The 18,900-nt window shown below is 35.4% G+C and overlaps 1 protein-coding gene across 2 annotated transcripts in view; it reads left to right on the top strand.

The window, feature by feature from the left end:
• USO1 (USO1 vesicle transport factor) overlaps positions 1-18,900 on the top strand; it is a 93,363-nt gene that overhangs the window by 62,823 nt on the left and 11,640 nt on the right. Inside the window, exons 9-18 of one of the 2 annotated variants that reach the window (XM_015079823.3) lie at positions 1,145-1,323; positions 4,945-5,085; positions 6,975-7,063; positions 7,462-7,616; positions 8,020-8,231; positions 9,766-9,786; positions 15,754-15,864; positions 16,183-16,301; positions 16,644-16,825; positions 17,103-17,224. In XM_015079823.3, the coding sequence (XP_014935309.3) occupies positions 1,145-1,323; positions 4,945-5,085; positions 6,975-7,063; positions 7,462-7,616; positions 8,020-8,231; positions 9,766-9,786; positions 15,754-15,864; positions 16,183-16,301; positions 16,644-16,825; positions 17,103-17,224 (1,331 nt within the window). The remainder of the gene's footprint in view (positions 1-1,144; positions 1,324-4,944; positions 5,086-6,974; positions 7,064-7,461; positions 7,617-8,019; positions 8,232-9,765; positions 9,787-15,753; positions 15,865-16,182; positions 16,302-16,643; positions 16,826-17,102; positions 17,225-18,900) is intronic. The other variant, XM_015079830.3, reaches the window with a different exon arrangement.

Raw genomic sequence — 18,900 nt, 5'->3', positions numbered from 1 at the left:
AAAAACTGATTTTTATAAACACAGACCTCAACTACTAGGAGTAAATGTGTGAGTGTACCTCACAGAGGAACTTACTAGCTGTGAACATCTGACATTAGTGGTATTCTTTTTTTGTTTGTTTGTTTAAATGTTTATCTTTATTTTTGAGACAGAGACAGAGCATGAGCAGGAGAGAGGCAGAGAGAGAGGGAGACACAGACTCGGAAGTAGGCTCCAGGCTCTGAGCTATCAGCACAGAGCCCAATGCAGGGCTCGATCTCGTCAACTGCGAGATCATGACCTGAGCTGAAGTCAGATGCTCAACCGACTGAGCCACCCAGGCACCCCAACATTAGTCATATTCTTAACAGAGGAAACAGATCCTTGGTTAGACTAACACATGATAGAGATCAGTTGATGAGCTTTAAGCCATGATGATAGTATATGCTGTAGTGTGGATGGAACTACCCTATAGAATAGTATGTTGTAAGCAAAGATAGAAGTAAATGGAGAAGAGGAACCAGGAAAGATAGGAAGCCTGAGGAGTGGCCAGAGATCTGTAAGGAAAATCATGAGAGAGTAGTTACTAGAAACCAAGGGAAGAGGAAGTTTCAAGGAAGAGACTCAAGACAACAATGTCCAGTGCTTCTTAGTGACTAAATAAGATATGATTTATTCATTCAACAAATATTTAATAGTGAGCTGATATGTATAGACCTGATATCTTGTTTCTGTCTCTGCTGAGGATATAGAGTAGGTCACTGTATCCTAGTAGGACATTCACATTCCTGTCTTTATGAATTATAATCTAGTAGAGAAGACAGATACTACATAATAATAAAAGGAGCAGGTTCTTGTGAAAGCATGTGGCTGGTGATGCCAACCTAGTCATCAGGTCTTGATGTTTAATCTGGGATCTGAAGAAAAAATCTGAGTTATTGAGGTGAGGGGTAGTTGAACAGAGAGGTCAAGAGATCACTGGAAACCTAAGAAAGAGCACGCAGATTGTGGCCTGTGACCGTCAGGAGTCAGAACAGGCTTTTTACCTTGCTGTACTGAAGAAATGCTGAGTTTGAAGTTTTGTCTTTTATTTAAGTGTTTGGGGAGTGAATTTTCCTTCAGGTTTTATCAGCCTTAACACTTCCATTTTACATTCTTTTCTCAGGCATAGTAGTGGAAGATTGTCTGATTTTGCTCCAAAACTTGTTAAAAAACAACAATTCCAATCAAAATTTTTTTAAAGAAGGCTCATATATTCAACGTATGAAACCTTGGTTTGATGTTGGCGATGAAAATTCTGGCTGGTCTGCACAGAAAGTGACTAATCTGCACGTAATGCTACAGGTACACTATAGTTAGACATAAATGTGACAAGAATTTTGACAACATTCCTTTCAAAGAAAAGAAAATTGCTTGTATTTGATAAATCTAGGATATTGAGTTGGTTTCAGATGGGCCTAAAAGAAAACCTTTTAATATGAAGACTTGCAGTTATGCTCAGAGATAGAGATCCACTGCCATTAACCCCTCCCTCCAACCCCCAGTACATATGCCCATGACTCAACTTCAATAATTATTAACATGTGGCAATTTTGTTTCATCTTTTATTCCCTTCTCTTGCCCTGCTGGATTATTTGTATTTTATTTTATTTTATTATTTTATTTTATTTATTTTTAAGGTTTATTTATTTTGAGAGAGACAGACAGAGTGAGCAGGGGAGGGTGGGGCGAGGGGAAGAGAGAAAATCCCAAGTAGTCTCTGCTGCAGAGCCTGACTCACGACTCGAACTCAGGAACCGTGAAGTCCTGACCTGAGCTGAATCCGAGAGTCAGATGCCTAACTGATTGAGCCACTCAGGCACCCTGCCCTGCTGGATTATTTTAAAGCAAATCCAAACGTATAGTTTCCTGATGGGTTTTGCACCCAGAGAATAATAGGTTAGATTGTTGATTTGAATTTTTTAAATCTACTTTCTTCAGTTAAGGTTCTAATGTAAATTTTAATGTACGGAATACTGCGTTCAGCAAATAAATTCACTCAGTAGACATTTACTGAGAGCTAGGCAGTGACTGCCAAGAAATGAATGATAATGTCCCTGCCTCCAAAGATTAATAATCTGTTTTAAGTCTGATATAAGTTAAAATGACAAGTCACCTGCAATTTTATTTTAGCTTACTGGTGATGAATGGTAAAAGTGAAGACAATAGGATCCCAAATGATTTCTGCATCAGAGAAAATATGAAGTTCTTTGAAGTATTTTACTTACTTATTCCTTTATTATTCCCTCTCCAAACCCTTAAGTTTATATACTAGCTTCCCAGCTTACTGGCTCTCTGGTGATTCTTGTGGGTCTTTGAATATCTCTGAATTGTTCCTGCGTCTCTGAAATTGTTTTCCTCAAAACTAGATGGATAGTTTCTCTAGTAATTAGAGTCTGAATATCGTCGCATGCCGTGGGAGTTGCCTGTGTAGGGTTAATTGGTAATTAAGGTGACCAGGTGCCCCATTTTGCCAGGCTAGTAATCGTTTTGTAATTACGAATAGTGTCCTCTTTCACTTCTAAAGTGTCCCAATTTAGATAATAAATTATAGTTACCTTATATAGAATATGCCTCAAACCTGTCAGGAAAATATTTTACAGGAGAACATGGGTAGAATATTTCTATTTTATACTCCCCACTTCATCCTTTCTACTTTCACATGTCAATATTACACATTTCAAGACTTAGTTTTTCAACATGTTTTTTGCACCTTAGAAATAGCATTCCAAGTAGTAAGCTTGATATTTTGCCCAACGCCACTTTCTTAATAAATTCCTGTAGAAAAATACCTTTCAAAACATGATTAGACAGAGCAAAGGGATCTGGTGATGTGCAAAAGCTTATATATATCCTACCAAGCAGGGAAAATTTAAACTGCTAGAGGAGTCCACTTATGTTTTATGGTTTAGAGTACTAAGCAAAGAATCATTTTTGAAGAAAGCCGCTGTTTAAAAAGTACTACTTTACCAAAAGAAAAAAAAAATTAGACTAGGGTGCTGCATATAAACAAAAAAATACATTATTTTTACATATGTAGTAAATTGGTTAAGTTTTTTTTTTTACTTTTAAAAAGTAAATAAAATCTTAAAGCATGTAAACTTCAAAATAAAGAAGCTGAGTTTAATTCACTTCAATATATTCTCCATCTCAAAGATTGAGTAGTTGATGCATTCATGACTTCGCAGGCCACAGGTTATCTTCTGCTTTTCAGCCTATTACTGTTCTGTTTCCTTATAGCTTTATTTAGGGTTGCTTGTATTTCCAGTTCTCTGTTATGCACCAAATGAAAATGCATCAAAAATGAGGATAAACAGTCCTATTTGGATAGATAACATCCTAACTAGAATTTTTCATCATTGCATTGAAATCATGATTGATTTTAAAAATTCTATAAATTGAAATCGATGTGTTTGAGGGTATTCATTCAAATTTTACAGATTAAATTTGGGGGAAGCATCTTTTTGAAAAGTTTTTTAGTCATAATATACTTTAATTTTTCTTGGAATGGTAGTGTTATGACTAGTTCTGCCTCCTATTCCTATAGGAATATACCCTTATATATCATTTTTTGGACAGATACTGCCAGCAGTTCCCAGAAAGCTCATTACCTTATGAGAGAATCCTTTTCATTGTTGGGTAATTCTAGCTCTTAAAAACTTCATATAATGAGTCAAAATCTGCCTTCTACAAACTTCCCCCTGTTTTGTTCTCAGGGAAAATACAAGTCCATTCCTTATGGTATTTTACATATTTAAATGTTGTTACTAAGTCTTCCCTTATGTTGTTATCCTTATAATAAATGCTCCCTCTTTCTTCAATCACCTTTTCCTACTTCTCTGTCATCTAGAAGATTGATAATTACTTTTTCTTTATTTACCTCATCAATAAAGATACCCAACTGCTATTAGATGATACTAAGGAATTATTGTTGATTTTGTTAGCTACACTAATGGCATGATGATCATGTTTTTTAAAATTCTTTTTAGTTAGAGGCATATGTAGAAATATTTATGGGAGAAGTGACAAATAGCTTGGTATTGCTTTAAATATATATATATATATTTTTTTTTTTTTTTCCACATTAGGGATAAGAGGAGAATAAAACAAAAACCAAAACAAAAAGCCATGGAGGTCTAACCAGAAAGGTCTAAAGATTTGAGCCATTATGTAATTCTAAAGCCTGTCTCTAGTGACATCAATGTATTAATCAACCCTCTTAATAAAAATATTATAAAATCCCATTTGATCTTAATATACAAGGTTTTGTACACACATAGACTTGTAAGTCTAGTTTTAAAATACAAGCTATATGTGAAATTATTTTGAAGACGTAACTGCTGAACATTTGTTTGGGATGACATTTTTTATGTTTCTCAGACTTCATGTTCAAGTTCAGACTAATCATAGAACCATAAAGGTTTAATTAGCATTAACAATCAATGAGGCCAGCCCCTTACCTAACGCATAAATCTTCTACCATGTCTTCAGGGGTTAGTTTTGGTCTCTCTTTAAGTATCTCCAGTTTAGGGGGACTTTATTACGCCCCAAGCCATTCTATTTTCAGACCTTCTCCATAATTAGGTAGTTCATCTTTACTTTGGTAAGAAATATACCACCCTGTTACTTATTCATTTATTGACTATACACTATGTTATAAATACTGGGCCTTTTCTTTGGAATACAAAAATGACTGAGGCAGTTTCTACTCTGGGAGTTCACAATCACCTGAAGGAGACAAACTGGCGTAATGTGCTATGTACTATAACAGAACTCTTGCCATGAGAGCGTGAAGGAAAGAGCATCTAGATCTGGCTGAATAGGTGAGGGGAATCCTTTACATAGATGTTCTTGTTCATACAGAAATTTGCCTCAAGACTCTTCACATCTTTAAAAGACCACTTTTGCTTTCTCTTTCTTTCACAGCTGGTTCGTGTGCTGGTATCTCCCACCAACCCTCCGGGTGCTACCAGTAGCTGCCAGAAAGCTATGTTCCAGTGTGGCTTACTGCAGCAACTTTGCACTATCCTAATGGCCACTGGAGTGCCTGCTGATATCCTGACTGAGGTAAACCAAATGGAGGCAGAGACTACTCTTGTGGAAGTTGAAATCAGGAATCCTAAGAAGAATTAGATGTCAGCTGAAGGCAAAACAGTAATAGTTAACCATTTTTATATGTTAAATTCCTTATTGATCCTACTAAAATATAATTTGCATAATGATGACAGTATTAATTCCAAAAGGTGTACTCATCCCTCAAGTTTAATAATATATAAATACTGTTCAAGCTTACAGGACTTTCATTAATTTTATTGTATTCAACAGGAGTGCACAGTATGATTTAAGTTTTTAATGTTGAGAACAGTATGACTTAGTCAAATAAGACTTGAGACTTAAGTAGTGTTACATAGTCCTAGAACAGTAAATTCTTTTTCCCTGACGTTTGGCATTTTTTGTTTCCTACCTATTAAGAAAAAGAGGTTAGTTTGAAGAAAAGAAAGGTTTAGTTTACTTAAACTTTCATAAAAGCTTTCTCAAATTAACACATGCACATTAAAAGAATAGGTAATAATAAAAGTTTTGTAACAAAAGCAGCTAGCTATCTGCAGTCTCACTCCTCCCTTGCCTTAAGTCTTTCTTCCCCTCTGCATAACCCTCTCACTTTACTTCCTCCTGTCACCCTAGTAATTTGCATTTAAATCAATAATCAGGGTTTATAATTTTATGACTATACAAATACTGTTCCCTGCCAAGCCAGAGCCCTATATCATTTTTAAATATCTCTCTTTCCTAAGTTGTAATAGTATTCTCTTTTCATCTTACTGTTTTTCTGTGTATCTGCATATTAATACTATCAATATGATTAACATGTCATTTCCCATCCCAGACATTTTTTTCCTAGACATTTTTTCTTCTTTTCTAGAAGCCCCTTCCATCCTCCTGCTCCAATATGGGCTGGTCTACTTCTGTGCACATCTCTAGCCCCAGGACTTTCACCATCCTCCTAGGATCTCCCGTTACTCCTCTCTGGAGTTAAATCCCTTAGTTACCAGGATTCCATGTCTTTACTCCCCACCTTTTGACTCATTATCTTAGTTTACTTCACTTCCTAAAAAAAGTAAATGGCAAGAGAACTTGTTTTTATCTTTTACATGTCATTCCTTTATTTTCAGAGTTACTCTAATGTTTGGCTAGGTATAGATTCAGGGTTAGAAATCATAACACTCAACTTTCTGAACATTATTTCAGAGCTGCCGTTAGGAAATCTGAAGCCATTTTTAATCTTAATCCTTTTCATGTAACTTTTTTTCTCCAGAAACTTTTGGGATCTTCTCTTCCTTTCTGGTTTCCTGAAATATACTGATAATGTGCAGTACTACAGACTTTTTTTTTTTTTTAACCCTCCCCAATTATTGTTGACACCCACTGGACCCTTTCAAGCTGTAGACCTGTGTCCTTCAGTCCTGAGAATGTTTTTTATATTTCTTGATAATTATTTTTATGTTCTATTTCTGCAACTCCACTAATAGATTTGTTAGACTTTCTGTGTATCTAGTTTGCCTTTTTATTCTATTTTCTTGGAGGTATTTTCAACTTCATCCTTAAATTGAAGTTTTAATTTGTTATATTTTAAATGTGTTTGCTGATTTTATTTTGAAGCACCCTTGTTTTGTAGAAATAGATTCTGTCTTTTAGAGGATACTATTGATTTTAATTTTTTGAGACTTTTAAATCCTTATGGTCAGGTGTTATTTGTAATTAGACCCCTATGCTTAATGTTTTAAAGTGTTATTTTGAAAAAGTGTTAACAGGATTATAATGCTGTCACTCCTTTTTTCGGTATCTGAATTTTCGCATTTAAAAGCAAACCACAGAAGGATATAACATTTTGTTTTGAAAACAGGTTTTCTTCCTTGACTTACTGTCTCTCAATTTTTATTTTTCCCCCTAAATAGACCATTAATACTGTGTCAGAAGTTATTCGAGGCTACCAAGTAAACCAAGACTACTTTGCTTCTGTAAATGCACCTTCAAACCCACCAAGGTAGGAAAAGGGAAATACTGCTATTTCTCTGAGGAAGTCAGAATTTACTTTGGGTTTTTAGTATATCTCATATACACATCTTTTAAGAAGTTCATCCATATGTTTTGAAACTAGAAATTATCTGACAAGATAAACATGTAGGTGTTTTAAAAGAGTCTGTGGTCCTTGGAGCTTCGGTATTTGGGCTCAGCTATCACCCTCACACTTCCTCCGTGCCGTACGCAGACCCGATTGCTTGCTTGTCCGAGCGGCAGTTGTCTGTCCTGTGCATTGGAGGTGGAATACTTACCTCGCTGGTGTTCTGCTTATGGTGTTTCAGTCAGCAGAAACAACTAGTTACTGATCTGTGTCCTTGGGTTGCAATTTTTCTTTTGCTCTTTTCTTTCTGAATGCAACAGACCGGCAATCGTGGTACTTCTCATGTCCATGGTTAACGAAAGGCAGCCGTTTGTATTGCGCTGTGCTGTTCTCTACTGTTTCCAATGTTTCTTATATAAAAACCAAAAAGGACAAGGAGAAATTGTGTCAACGCTTCTACCTTCCACTATTGATGGTAAATAATTTAGTTCTAATTTCTGTTCTGAGAAGTACGTAGTCTTTCAAGCTTTTAATGATAAGGTATATTGTAAATGATAAAAGACCCTGGATGTAGTGGAATATTTAAAATATGGCATTTCCTTGGATTTGCTTTAGAAATGCAGTTTTTAACTAAGACAGTAATTTTCTGGAATATTATCTCATCGATTTGATGCCTGAAATGTAATTATCTCTTTGTTCTGCTACTCTTCTTCCAGGGTCATTTTGTCATCTTTCATTTTTGTCTTGAAAAGCAGACTTTTAAAAATGTAACTTAATACCCCTAATTAACAGATTTTAAAATCGTATTTCATACTATTTGTGTGTGTGTGTAAAACAACAATTAATTTTTTATCATCATCTGCCTGCCATCTTTGTAGCAACAGGTAATTCAGTCTCAGCTGGTCAGTTATTATGCGGAGGTTTATTTTCTACTGATTCACTTTCAAACTGGTGTGCTGCTGTGGCCCTTGCCCATGCTTTGCAAGAAAATGCTACCCAGAAAGAACAGTTGCTCAGGGTTCAACTTGCTACAAGTATCGGCAACCCTCCAGTTTCTTTATTGCAACAGTGCACCAACATCCTTTCACAGGTAACGTGGCTGGCGAGTGGAACTGCTCTAAGGGGGAAAAAATCTCAGCTATACGTTTTTGTGTCAGTGATACAAAGATTTAAGGGTATCCTTCGTAGATGCAGATGAAAAAGGAAAGAGGCATGGACTTACCTGCTCATTAACTCATTGTAACCTGAAACAGTGTGTGGAGAGAAAGAAATACATACTCTTACAAGAATGGTTTTGCCAAATAGTAAAATCTGCTTCATGAAACACATCTTCTGGACAGAAAGGTGTTTTGTTTCTCTTTCTGTTTCCTTTTTCTATCATCCAGTGTTCTTGCATGTCCTTTTCTCTTTCTGCTCAGTAGCCGAATTTGGGTCTGTTTATGAGAGAGAATAGAATAAAGTGGTTCATAGCTATGTACCTCCCTCTTTCTCTTCCCAGACCAGTTGATTTTCCTTTCAGAAAACAATACCAGTCCATCGCTTACTAAACATTGTACTCCTTGATGTTTGAGAGCTCTCCAACCCTCAAAACCCCAAGGCATATAATTTATCTACTAATATAGAGAAAAATGTAACTGCATTCCTCTAGACACCTAATGAGAACAACAAAGCTTCACTGAAGTGTGGATGATAAGGTCTTTATGAAGGTCACTTACAGTTGGATGATTTGTCCACATGGACTTCTGTTGCTGTTGAACAATTCAGGTTCACTGTTTAGCAGAACTATAGTCATTAACATTCAGAGTCACTTAGAGTAAAAATATACTTAAGTCTAAAATTGTGCTGTCCCCTAGAATTTTCCTCTCTTCCTCCCTGTGATAATGTGCTGTGTCCTTCTTAATTTTTAATTTTGACACACTCATTGAATTGTTTTATTGTGAGCTTTTAAAGAGACATCAATGCCATCATCCATAGGAAGTTATAAATTATGGTTAAAAATTAACTAGTGAAAAGGGGATCAGACATTCTCTTTATTGTTTAAAATCTGTTTATTTAAATTGAAAGCTTGTTTCATCTTTATCATTTATTTCTTAGTGATTTGAAAAAACTACCCCTAAATATTCATATCCATGTATATTTAATACTTCTCATTCTCATGTTACTGTTTGTTGAAAATAGCTTTTCTTAAGCCAAACAGCAGTTAACGGACCACCACCACCAGAGACTTCGCTCTAACATTGTAGTCACAATTAATGCATTATGAGAAATTCTCAAGATAGTGGTGTCTTCCCCTTCACAGCACAGTGCTGTAAAATGATCCTTTCTCCTCCAAAATGCATATTAATAATATGCATAATATTATGTTACATAATAAAATACATAATAAAATATGTTACATAATATATGTGTTACATAATAAATATTACATAATAAAATATTAGAACTATCTTGTTACAATAAAATATTAGATAATTACATAATGTTATATTATAAAATATTAGAACTATCCTGTCCCAAATTATTGGTGTGGGTTTGTAGAGAGACCATCTGTGAGGGATTTTTTTGGATTTAAATTTTTCTACAGCAGTAATATTTATAAATAATTTTTAATGTGTAATTTACAGGGTGATAAGATCGACAGACGGGTATGTATCGCTTGTTTAAGCTTAGGCATTTCCCTCTTACAGCAAGGCTTTCCTTTGTCTTGGGTTTTGCTGATGGTTTTTTTTAACCGCTTGTTTGAAGTTACATTCTACTCACACTTTCATGTGTCAGCAAGTTTATCTCTATCATAAGTGGCTCTCCAATTTTTCTCCGTGGGGTATTTTCTCCATGTAGTGGTGTTACTAAGAGCTGTGGGAATGAAAGTCTGAAGCTGTACCTGTGCTTCCTCCGGGTATGCTTGCACTTTCTGGAATAGCTTGGTTTGGGTTTTTTTGGTTGGTTTTGTGTGTCTCCTCACCTAAGCTTGCTTCTCTATCCCCCCTGAAACTATTTCAAAGCTAGTAAAATTTAGGGTTAAGAAGTTTGTCTTTAGTCAGTACATGAAAGAATGTGATGACTTTTTTATTACTTAGATTATTGAAAATGTACAATAGTAAGTATAATTTTGTAATTTGAAAGATTTTTAAATTGAATATTGTGGGTTATTCTGGATATAACCCATATGGTACAATTACCATTGGGGGTTAGTTTTTGATGTGTGTGGGGAGTGTGATTTGTGTTGGTTTTGATTTTTTTGTGTGCAGTCTTTGGCAAAAAGGGAGTGTACCTTAATATTTACGTTCATATGTTCAATTGTGCAGTATTGCTAGTAATAACCGAAGTGCTGTTAGGAGTTATATCTTTGTGTATGAGTATGACATGATACATGTTAATAACACAGATATATTCAGCAGTTTTAGCTTCCAGAATCTTTGATACTAGATATTTTAAAAGTATACATGTCAGTCATTTAAAAAGGAGTTTTTGGAGGCACCTGAGAGTAATGCATTACCGCACTAATTTTATACACAGTAAAATTCACAGACTTTAAATGTTCAATTTGATGATTTTTGATGGGTTAATATACTTCTGTAATCACCACCCAAATACAAGATATAAAACATATTCGTAATCTCAGAAAGTTCCATCATGCCCCTTTCTTATTAAATCTCTATTGCCAGAGGCCACTGCTTGAAAGTGAGTCTAATCATAACACTCTAGAACTTCATTTCAGTACTTGAAGAGTAGAAATTTAAAATGTTAGCTTGTCATATTTCTATACACAGTGTAAAATACTACACTTGAAATCCACAAAGTAGGAACAAGAGGAATTATTTAGATAGAAAATAATAAGGAAAACATAATAGTCTATCTTAAAGGTAATTCAGCTTCATTTATTTTGTTTGTGGTTCCATTCCAGCCTGTAAAATCTGTGATTTTTAGTAACTAAACCCTCAGAATGCTCTGAAATTACAATTTCAGCATCCATTTGTTTCTCCACATCTCAGTGGTTCATACACTCTGGAGTGCTAAAGAGATACATACTTTTTCTTGACTTGAACCTATAAACAATCACAAACACACATAAACATATAAACAAAATGAAGAGTTTTATGAAACTATTCTATGAAGTGGAGTGTGGACTTTTTTTTTCTTTTCTTTTTTTTTTTTTAAGCTATTCTTGGTGTTTATCTTCTAAAGAATCCATCAGAAGATCAGAGTGCACTGACATAGAATGTTTTGATAGCCTTTAAGGTCTAATCTCTAATTTTATTTTTTGGATGATAGAGCAGCTTCATCAGGATTTTGTTGGGTTGATCTTCCTAACGTTTTGTGATTGTACACTGGACAAACACTATAGGATTTTTGCACTCATTAATAGTTTAGTTTCTTTTCATTTTGGAAAGTTTAGAAAAATAAAAAAGTAGAAAGTGGGACTTCTACCCAAAAGTAACTGTTGGTTAAATTTCAGTCTTTTTTCTTCTATACTATTTACTTACATAGGGGTGATCATACATTAGATTCCATTGAGTATGCTGCCTCTTTCCTTACAGATATCTTCCATGTTCTTAAACACTAAATAAATATAACTTTATATGGTTGCATAATATTTCACCAAATAAATATACCATTGGTTAGTTAACCATCTCCTTATTTTTATATACTTAATTATCTTCCATTTTCTTTATTATAAATCATGGTTTGATGAACATCATAATAATACAGTCTGCACAGAAAAGTATTATTACACAGTCCTCACTGTGCATGTTTCCAATAGTCATAGGTTTCTATTAACCTAGCAAAAAAGCAAGGACCACCTGTATTTCGTTGAGGTTTAAAAAAAAGTCTATCCTAGCAATTTTACTGTTTTTTCCTTTTCCTAGTTCAAACTTTGTTGTGCCATCTACTTTATTTAAACAAAATTTTTTTTAAACTTTATTTTTGAGAGAGAGAGAATATGAGCAGGGGAGGGGCAGAGAGAGAGAGAGGAGACACGGAATCCTAAGCAGGCTCCAGGCTCCGAGCTGGTAGCACAGAACCCAACGTGGGGCTCAAACCCACGAACCATGAGATCATGACCTGAGCCACAGTCGGACGCTCAACTGACTGAGCCACCCAGGCGCCCCTGTGCCATCTATTTTAAATTTGGGGCATTATTCTACTTTTAATACGGTAGTAGGTAGCATAGAATTGTATAACTAGAAGGGATGGTTCATAGTTTATAGCACTCATGAAACATTTATTGCGTACCATGTGCTGTTCTAAATTCTTAATGTGTATTAACCCATTTAATCCGCTCCACAAGTCTATGAAATGGGTATTAATTGTTACTGCTATTGAAGGATAATGCTAAAGTTTCAGGATGTTGAGTTTTAGAACCAAGATACAAATCCTGGTATACAGAGCCTATCCTTTTAACTTCTGTGTTTGAGATTATTTAGTCCAAAGGCCTTGGTTCACTAAATGAGGAAATTGGGGTCCACATAGCATGTTGAACTTCCACAAGGTAGGACAATAGAAGATTTAATTCTTCTAATTCTCAACCAGATGTTTTCACTGACACCACACTGCCACTATTAGAATTAAATTTAGTCCTTTAAAAGTGTGTGTGTGTGTGTGTGTGTGTGTGTGTACACACACATACATACACTTTAAAATACATATATACGTATATACATGATTTAGAAATCAAATGTTATAAAAAGTATACAGTAAGAAGTCATGGCCTCACCCCTGTCCTGGGTCCCTGCCTCTTATTTCTTTTGGTGTCTTTGGGTGTTTTTTATGCATATTCACTGTTCTGTTCCTTGTTTTTTCCCTACCTAATCCCATTTTGAACCACTAGCAAAGTGCGAAATAAGATTGCAGTGAGCTATATTCCCCACAGCCTCACCAACAGTGTATTAACAGACTTGTATTTTTGCCAGTCGGTTGAAAGGTGAAAAATATGATCTTAGTGAGTTTTAATTTGCATTTCTGATTCTAAAAGGTTGAATAGCTTTCTGTATATTTATATACCACTTAAAGTTTTCCCATGAATTCTCATTTCTTATATTTCATATCATCTGCCCATTTTTGTATTGGGTTAAATAATTTCTACTTTTATAGGAACTCATTTTTTATTAAGAAATTCAACCCTTATCTGTGATAAGTTACAAATACATTTTCCTGATATGTTATTGGTCTTTTGACTTGGTGTTTTGTTTTGGGTTTTTTAAAAAAATTTTTTTAATGTTTGTTTATTTTTGAGACAGAGGGAGACAGAGCATGAGTGGGGGAGGGGCAGAGAGAGAGGGAGACACAGAATCCAAAGCAGGCTCCAGGCTCTGAGCTGTCAGCACAGAGCCCGATGCGGGGCTTGAACCCATGAACCGTGAGATCATGACCTGAGCCGAAGCCAGACGCTTAACTGACTGAGCCACCCAGGTGCCCCTGTTTTGGATTTTTTTAATGAGACCTTTATCACTTCTACATTTTATATCATACTTTTTAGAAAGGCCTTCCCCACTTGAAGATTTTAATAGACTTACCCATATTTTCATCTCACAGTTTCTGGTTTCATTTTTTGCATTTAAATCTTTGTTCCATTTTTCTTGATGAACAGTATGAGTTATAGATCCTTTGATCTTTTTTTAGATAGCTGCCTAGTTGTCCCAACATTTTGTAAGTCCTCCTGTATCCCACTAGTGCTTATATGCTATCTTTTTCATAAACTAATTCCCATTTGTAGATGGATCATCTCTGGACTTTTCATTCTGTCTATCCCTTGATTCCTGTCTGTTTATGACCTAGTATCTCCTTGTTGCTCTTTTTCATTTTTTTTTTTTTTTTTAATTTACAGGGTCTCTAGTCATTCTTGCTTGTTTATTTCTCCATATGAACTTGAGAACCAGATTTTTTTAGTTCTGTGGAGAGAAAAACCTTTTGGTATTTTTGTTTGGATTACATTGATGTAATAAATTTTAAATAGCGTTCGTGTCTTTATGATCTTGAGTTTTTCTGTCTAAAGACATGGTGTCTTTCTATTGATGTAGATCTACTTTTGTGCTCTTTAGAAGTGTTTTTAAATTTTCCTCCTTTAGGTTTTGTAGTTTTGGTTAGGCTCATTCCTGAATACTTTATCTTCTTTTGTTGCCATAATTTAAGTGGGATGTTCCATCTGATTCTAACTAGTTTTATTTAACTTTGCTGTTCTTATGCTTCAGTTAGACCCCAAAAGGTATATACGTTTAGAAGAGCCACATTTGAATCTAGTTCCATTTTTGCTTATTCATATATGAGCCAGTGATTTGATAGGATGCCCTTATATATACAACGTAGGTATATTTGGTACGTGCAAATGGTATTCCAAATAATAATAAATGTTTTATATATACTTAGGGGCAGTCAATGAAGTATTTTCATGTATTTACTTGAGTAATTAAAGTTCTCTGTGGCACATAGTCGATTGAGAATAACTATATATTTTTTAACTTTTAAATTTACTTGGGTAACATGAAGATACATCATGGGCATGGTAATGACCTAGAGCAAGGAAAGCGTAAGAATAATGCATCATGTAAAAGCCAGATTCATGCTAATTAATGCTTCTTTGGTGGCAAATCACTTTGAAGAAGTCTATTTTGAATTTGTTAAATTAAATATTAAATATACTTGAAAATAGATTATAAAAAGGCCAGGCTATTGACATCAAGGTTCATGAAATTGGAATAGTCTGAATGGTTTTTCAAAACATAATGATGGTTACTTTAAATCTATTCTTTGCCTAGCTTTGAATAATTGTATTTTGGATATTTTCTGAGACTATCTCAAAGTAATGCATTACTGTGCTAATTTCCACTTGTTTCAAACAAGTTTTGTTATCTTAAACAAAATTATAGGTTATATAATGTAATATGGGCAGTGGCAACATTATAAGCTAAGAGACTGTCCCACATAGGAGATACAAATGTATTGTATAAAAATTTAGGAAACTGTAATTTTGATGGATGTGCTAGTTTTCAATATTGTCTAACTATAGTTGGCAGCAGTATAATTAGTGGTTTGGGGCAGTTAGCTAATTTAAATAAATCTTTTTCTTCTTCGTTATGTTTGTGATTCTCATTATTTGACATGTTGTCAGTGAGTTTGCAACATGATTTATTATTCTAATGGAATTTGACTAAATAATTCAGGAGATGATTTCTTTTTATTTTTCCTAATATTTTTGAAGAAGGTAGAAATTGTCCTCTCATCAGAAACTTGTTTCTAAAATTCTAATTGGAACATCATAAATTTGCCTAGCAAGTTTATGTTATTATAAAGTGTTTCAGACTGATAAATTTTTTCAAACATTCACATCATGCATCTTCCTTAGCAGACCAGATTTTTCCACTGATAGTATTTTGGATAACCTGGTATATGTTTATGAACCTGAATCAATTCTAATTTCTGCCTTCTGTTCATTTTGGGAAATATGACCCATAAAGGACAAAAGAATGAATTCTCTTGTTCAGTTTTTTATGTCTAGATTCCTAATACATCTTTTATAAGATGTTAAAGATCTTTTAATGCAAGTGGAGGGGGTCTTAGGGCAACATTAAGTTTAAAAGAAGTAAATGAGATTTCTGCCAACTTGTCTATTGCAGGGAAGCAAAATACAGACAAGAGTTGGGTTACTAATGTTGCTTTGTACCTGGTTAAGCAACTGCCCCATTGCTGTAACGCATTTTCTTCACAATTCAGCCAATGTTCCATTTGTATCCTTTATATTTTAGTAAGATACATGTAAGTATGCTTATTTCTTCCTCTGCATTAGAGGTAGCTCTGTGTTCTAAATATTTGAATTCTCTTCAGCTGTGTTGCAGCTTTTCAAACTGTTATGGTGGTAATGATGCTTGCTTACGCTGTGTGTCTGTGTGTGTGTGTGTCTGTGTACCATTATTTGTTTTATGCTTGCCTAGACTATACATAGAATTTTTGTAGAAATTCTTACATGAAATGTATGTCAAATTCAAACTGTAAAATAAAACACGCTAGATATTATGAACCATTAGTTTCCTTAACAAAAATTTCAGCTTACAGGACAAATTGCAGAAAATCTTGGCGAGGAAGAGCAGTTGGTACAAGGCTTGTGTGCCCTTCTGTTGGGCATTTCGATTTACTTCAATGATAACTCACTTGAGAGCTACATGAAGTAAGTGGGGGGAAGATGCTAGGGGAAAATGACTGCTAATGCATCAAGTGATACATTTTTTTCTGCCGAAACATAATGTAGACCAAGCTTTTGTGTTTTGTTATGACTTTTTAAAAAATGTTTATTTATTTATTTTGAGAGAGAGAGTGTGTGTGTGTGTGTGCACAGGTGTGCAAGGGAGAGGCAGAGAGAGAATCCCGAGCCACATGGGGCTCAGTCTCATAAACCGTGAGATCATGACCTGAGCTGAAATCAAGAGTCGGATGCTATACCGACTGAGCCACTCAGGTGCCCCTTGTTATGACTTTTTTTAAAAGCATCTCAATGTCCTTGTCTCTGTAGAGAGAAACTAAAACAACTAATAGAGAAGAGGATTGGCAAAGAAAACTTCATAGAGAAACTAGGATTTATTAGCAAACATGAGTTGTATTCCAGAGCATCTCAGAAACCGCAGCCAAACTTCCCCAGTCCAGAATACATGATATTTGATCATGAGTTTACGAAGCTGGTAAAAGAACTTGAAGGTAAGACAAAGTTTATATTGATTTTCATTAGAAAGTGCCTATGATTATTTTGTATACATATATTCTGGACACATGTAGATTACATGGTAAGCCTAAAAGTAGGGGCTTCTTCGAGCTCTTGGTCTATAGTTCATTGAAGGCTTTTGGCATTCAGCAAGATTGGAAAGACTATATCTTCTCTGTCATGCATTTAGGCCATATATTTTTACTGATTAAGTCTTAATAAAATAACATTTTAAATTTTTAAAATATTTTTTTAATAAGCTTTCTTTTATAGGTGTGATAACTAAGGCTATTTATAAGTCCAGTGAAGAGGATAAAAAAGAAGAAGAAGTGAAGAAAACATTAGAACAGCATGACAGTATTGTGACTCACTACAAAAACATGATTCGAGAGCAAGTATGTATTGACAGATTGTAAACACTTTCTAGGGCACTGATACTTTTCTACCTTGAGGAAGAGTTTTTCCTGGCATTTGATATACAAGAAGGTACAGAAAGTAGAGCTCATTATTTTCCTAAATAATCTAGAACTACCTGAGTATTCAACAAAACTCATGTTAAGATTGTGCAGGATGTTGTGGATGAAGGCATGAATCAGGCACGTTCCCCTATTACAGTCTCATGGGGAGAGAAAACTATAAATAGGTTTTTGTGACACACATAAACGTATTAAGTCTAGTGATACAGATAATTGAAGGTATGTGGCAGCACTGAGAGGCACCTCATTTAGCTAGGTGAGAGCAGGGCCTTGGAGAAAACAGAACATGAGTCCTAAAAGCATAACTAGGAATAAGCTGGGCAAAAGGAGAAATAGGGGAGAGGGGCAGGACGTGTTATTATATGTACTTGGGACACTTGGTGGCTGCACCAAGTAGAAACTTGAAAGGCAAAGTTGGAGGGAGGGAGGTGGTATGGCAGGCCTTGGGGAGGATATTGGGGCATTGATGGTGCCAGTGATGATAATGGCTGCTGTTTTTTGTTTATTGTGTTTTGGGTGCTCACAAAGCACATTTTAAACACTGTTTTGCTTAATTTTCATGTCGTCCCTACAACATAATTAATACCTTCATATAAAAATCAATGAGGAATCTAACACTTACAGAATTTAAACTTCTCCAGGGTCACTCAGTGATTGGTGGAACAGAATTCAAAAACATGTGTGTTACTGGGACCCTAAAACTCATGCTATGTAGTGTAGAGGGGGCAGATCTGAGAAATGTGGTGACCAAAGCAGATGAAACTAGCAGGACCTGGTACTGACTGGATGTATGTGTAGGGAGCATAAAGGGTCGGATACAATCCTTAGAGCTCTGTCTTTCACATCTGAATAGATGATGCTGAGAATAGCAGAAGGAGTTGATTGAGAGTGGAGAGTGATGATGAAAGTCAAAACTGCGTTCTCAGAATCGTCAGCTGACATTTTCTCTTCAGAACACCAGAGAATTCCACTCTTGCATTATCTTGAGCACCTTAAACTTTCTATTACATTTCTTCAGAGTGTATTTCTTGTTTCTTTCTCTCATTTAATTCCTCATCATGGTATATACCTTGATTGGAATCCTAAACAGTGCTGCAGTATTACCTGGAAGATGACAGTACTGATGTTATTAAAATGCCAGTGTCGGGGCGCCTGGGTGGCGCAGTCGGTTAAGCGTCCGACTTCAACCAGGTCACGATCTCGCGGTCCGTGAGTTCGAGCCCCGCGTCAGGCTCTGGGCTGATGGCTCAGAGCCTGGAGCCTGTTTCCGATTCTGAGTCTCCCTCTCTTTCTGCCCCTCCCCCGTTCATGCTCTGTCTCTCTCTGTCCCAAAAATAAATAAACGTTGAAAAAAAAATTAAAAAAAAAAATGCCAGTGTCATTTAGAAACAATATACTGGTGACAGTCCAGTGAAGCAGGTTGCGCCCTCTGCCCTGCACTGCCCTCCACCCCCTGCTGATTGTACACAGTTTGAGGCCCGTGTGGCAAGTGCAAGCTTGGGTAGAGCCCTCTAAACGAGAACCGCTGTGTGTTCTTCCCCACAGTCTATATTGTTGAGATTGGAATTCTGAGAAAGAATAAAAATTATAGTGGT

This window comes from Acinonyx jubatus, chromosome B1, assembly GCF_027475565.1.
Source record: "Acinonyx jubatus isolate Ajub_Pintada_27869175 chromosome B1, VMU_Ajub_asm_v1.0, whole genome shotgun sequence".
NCBI classification, from domain to species: Eukaryota; Metazoa; Chordata; class Mammalia; order Carnivora; family Felidae; genus Acinonyx; species Acinonyx jubatus.
The sequence above is the reverse complement of the archived record's forward strand: the minus strand, read 5'-3'. Positions and strand labels throughout refer to the sequence as shown.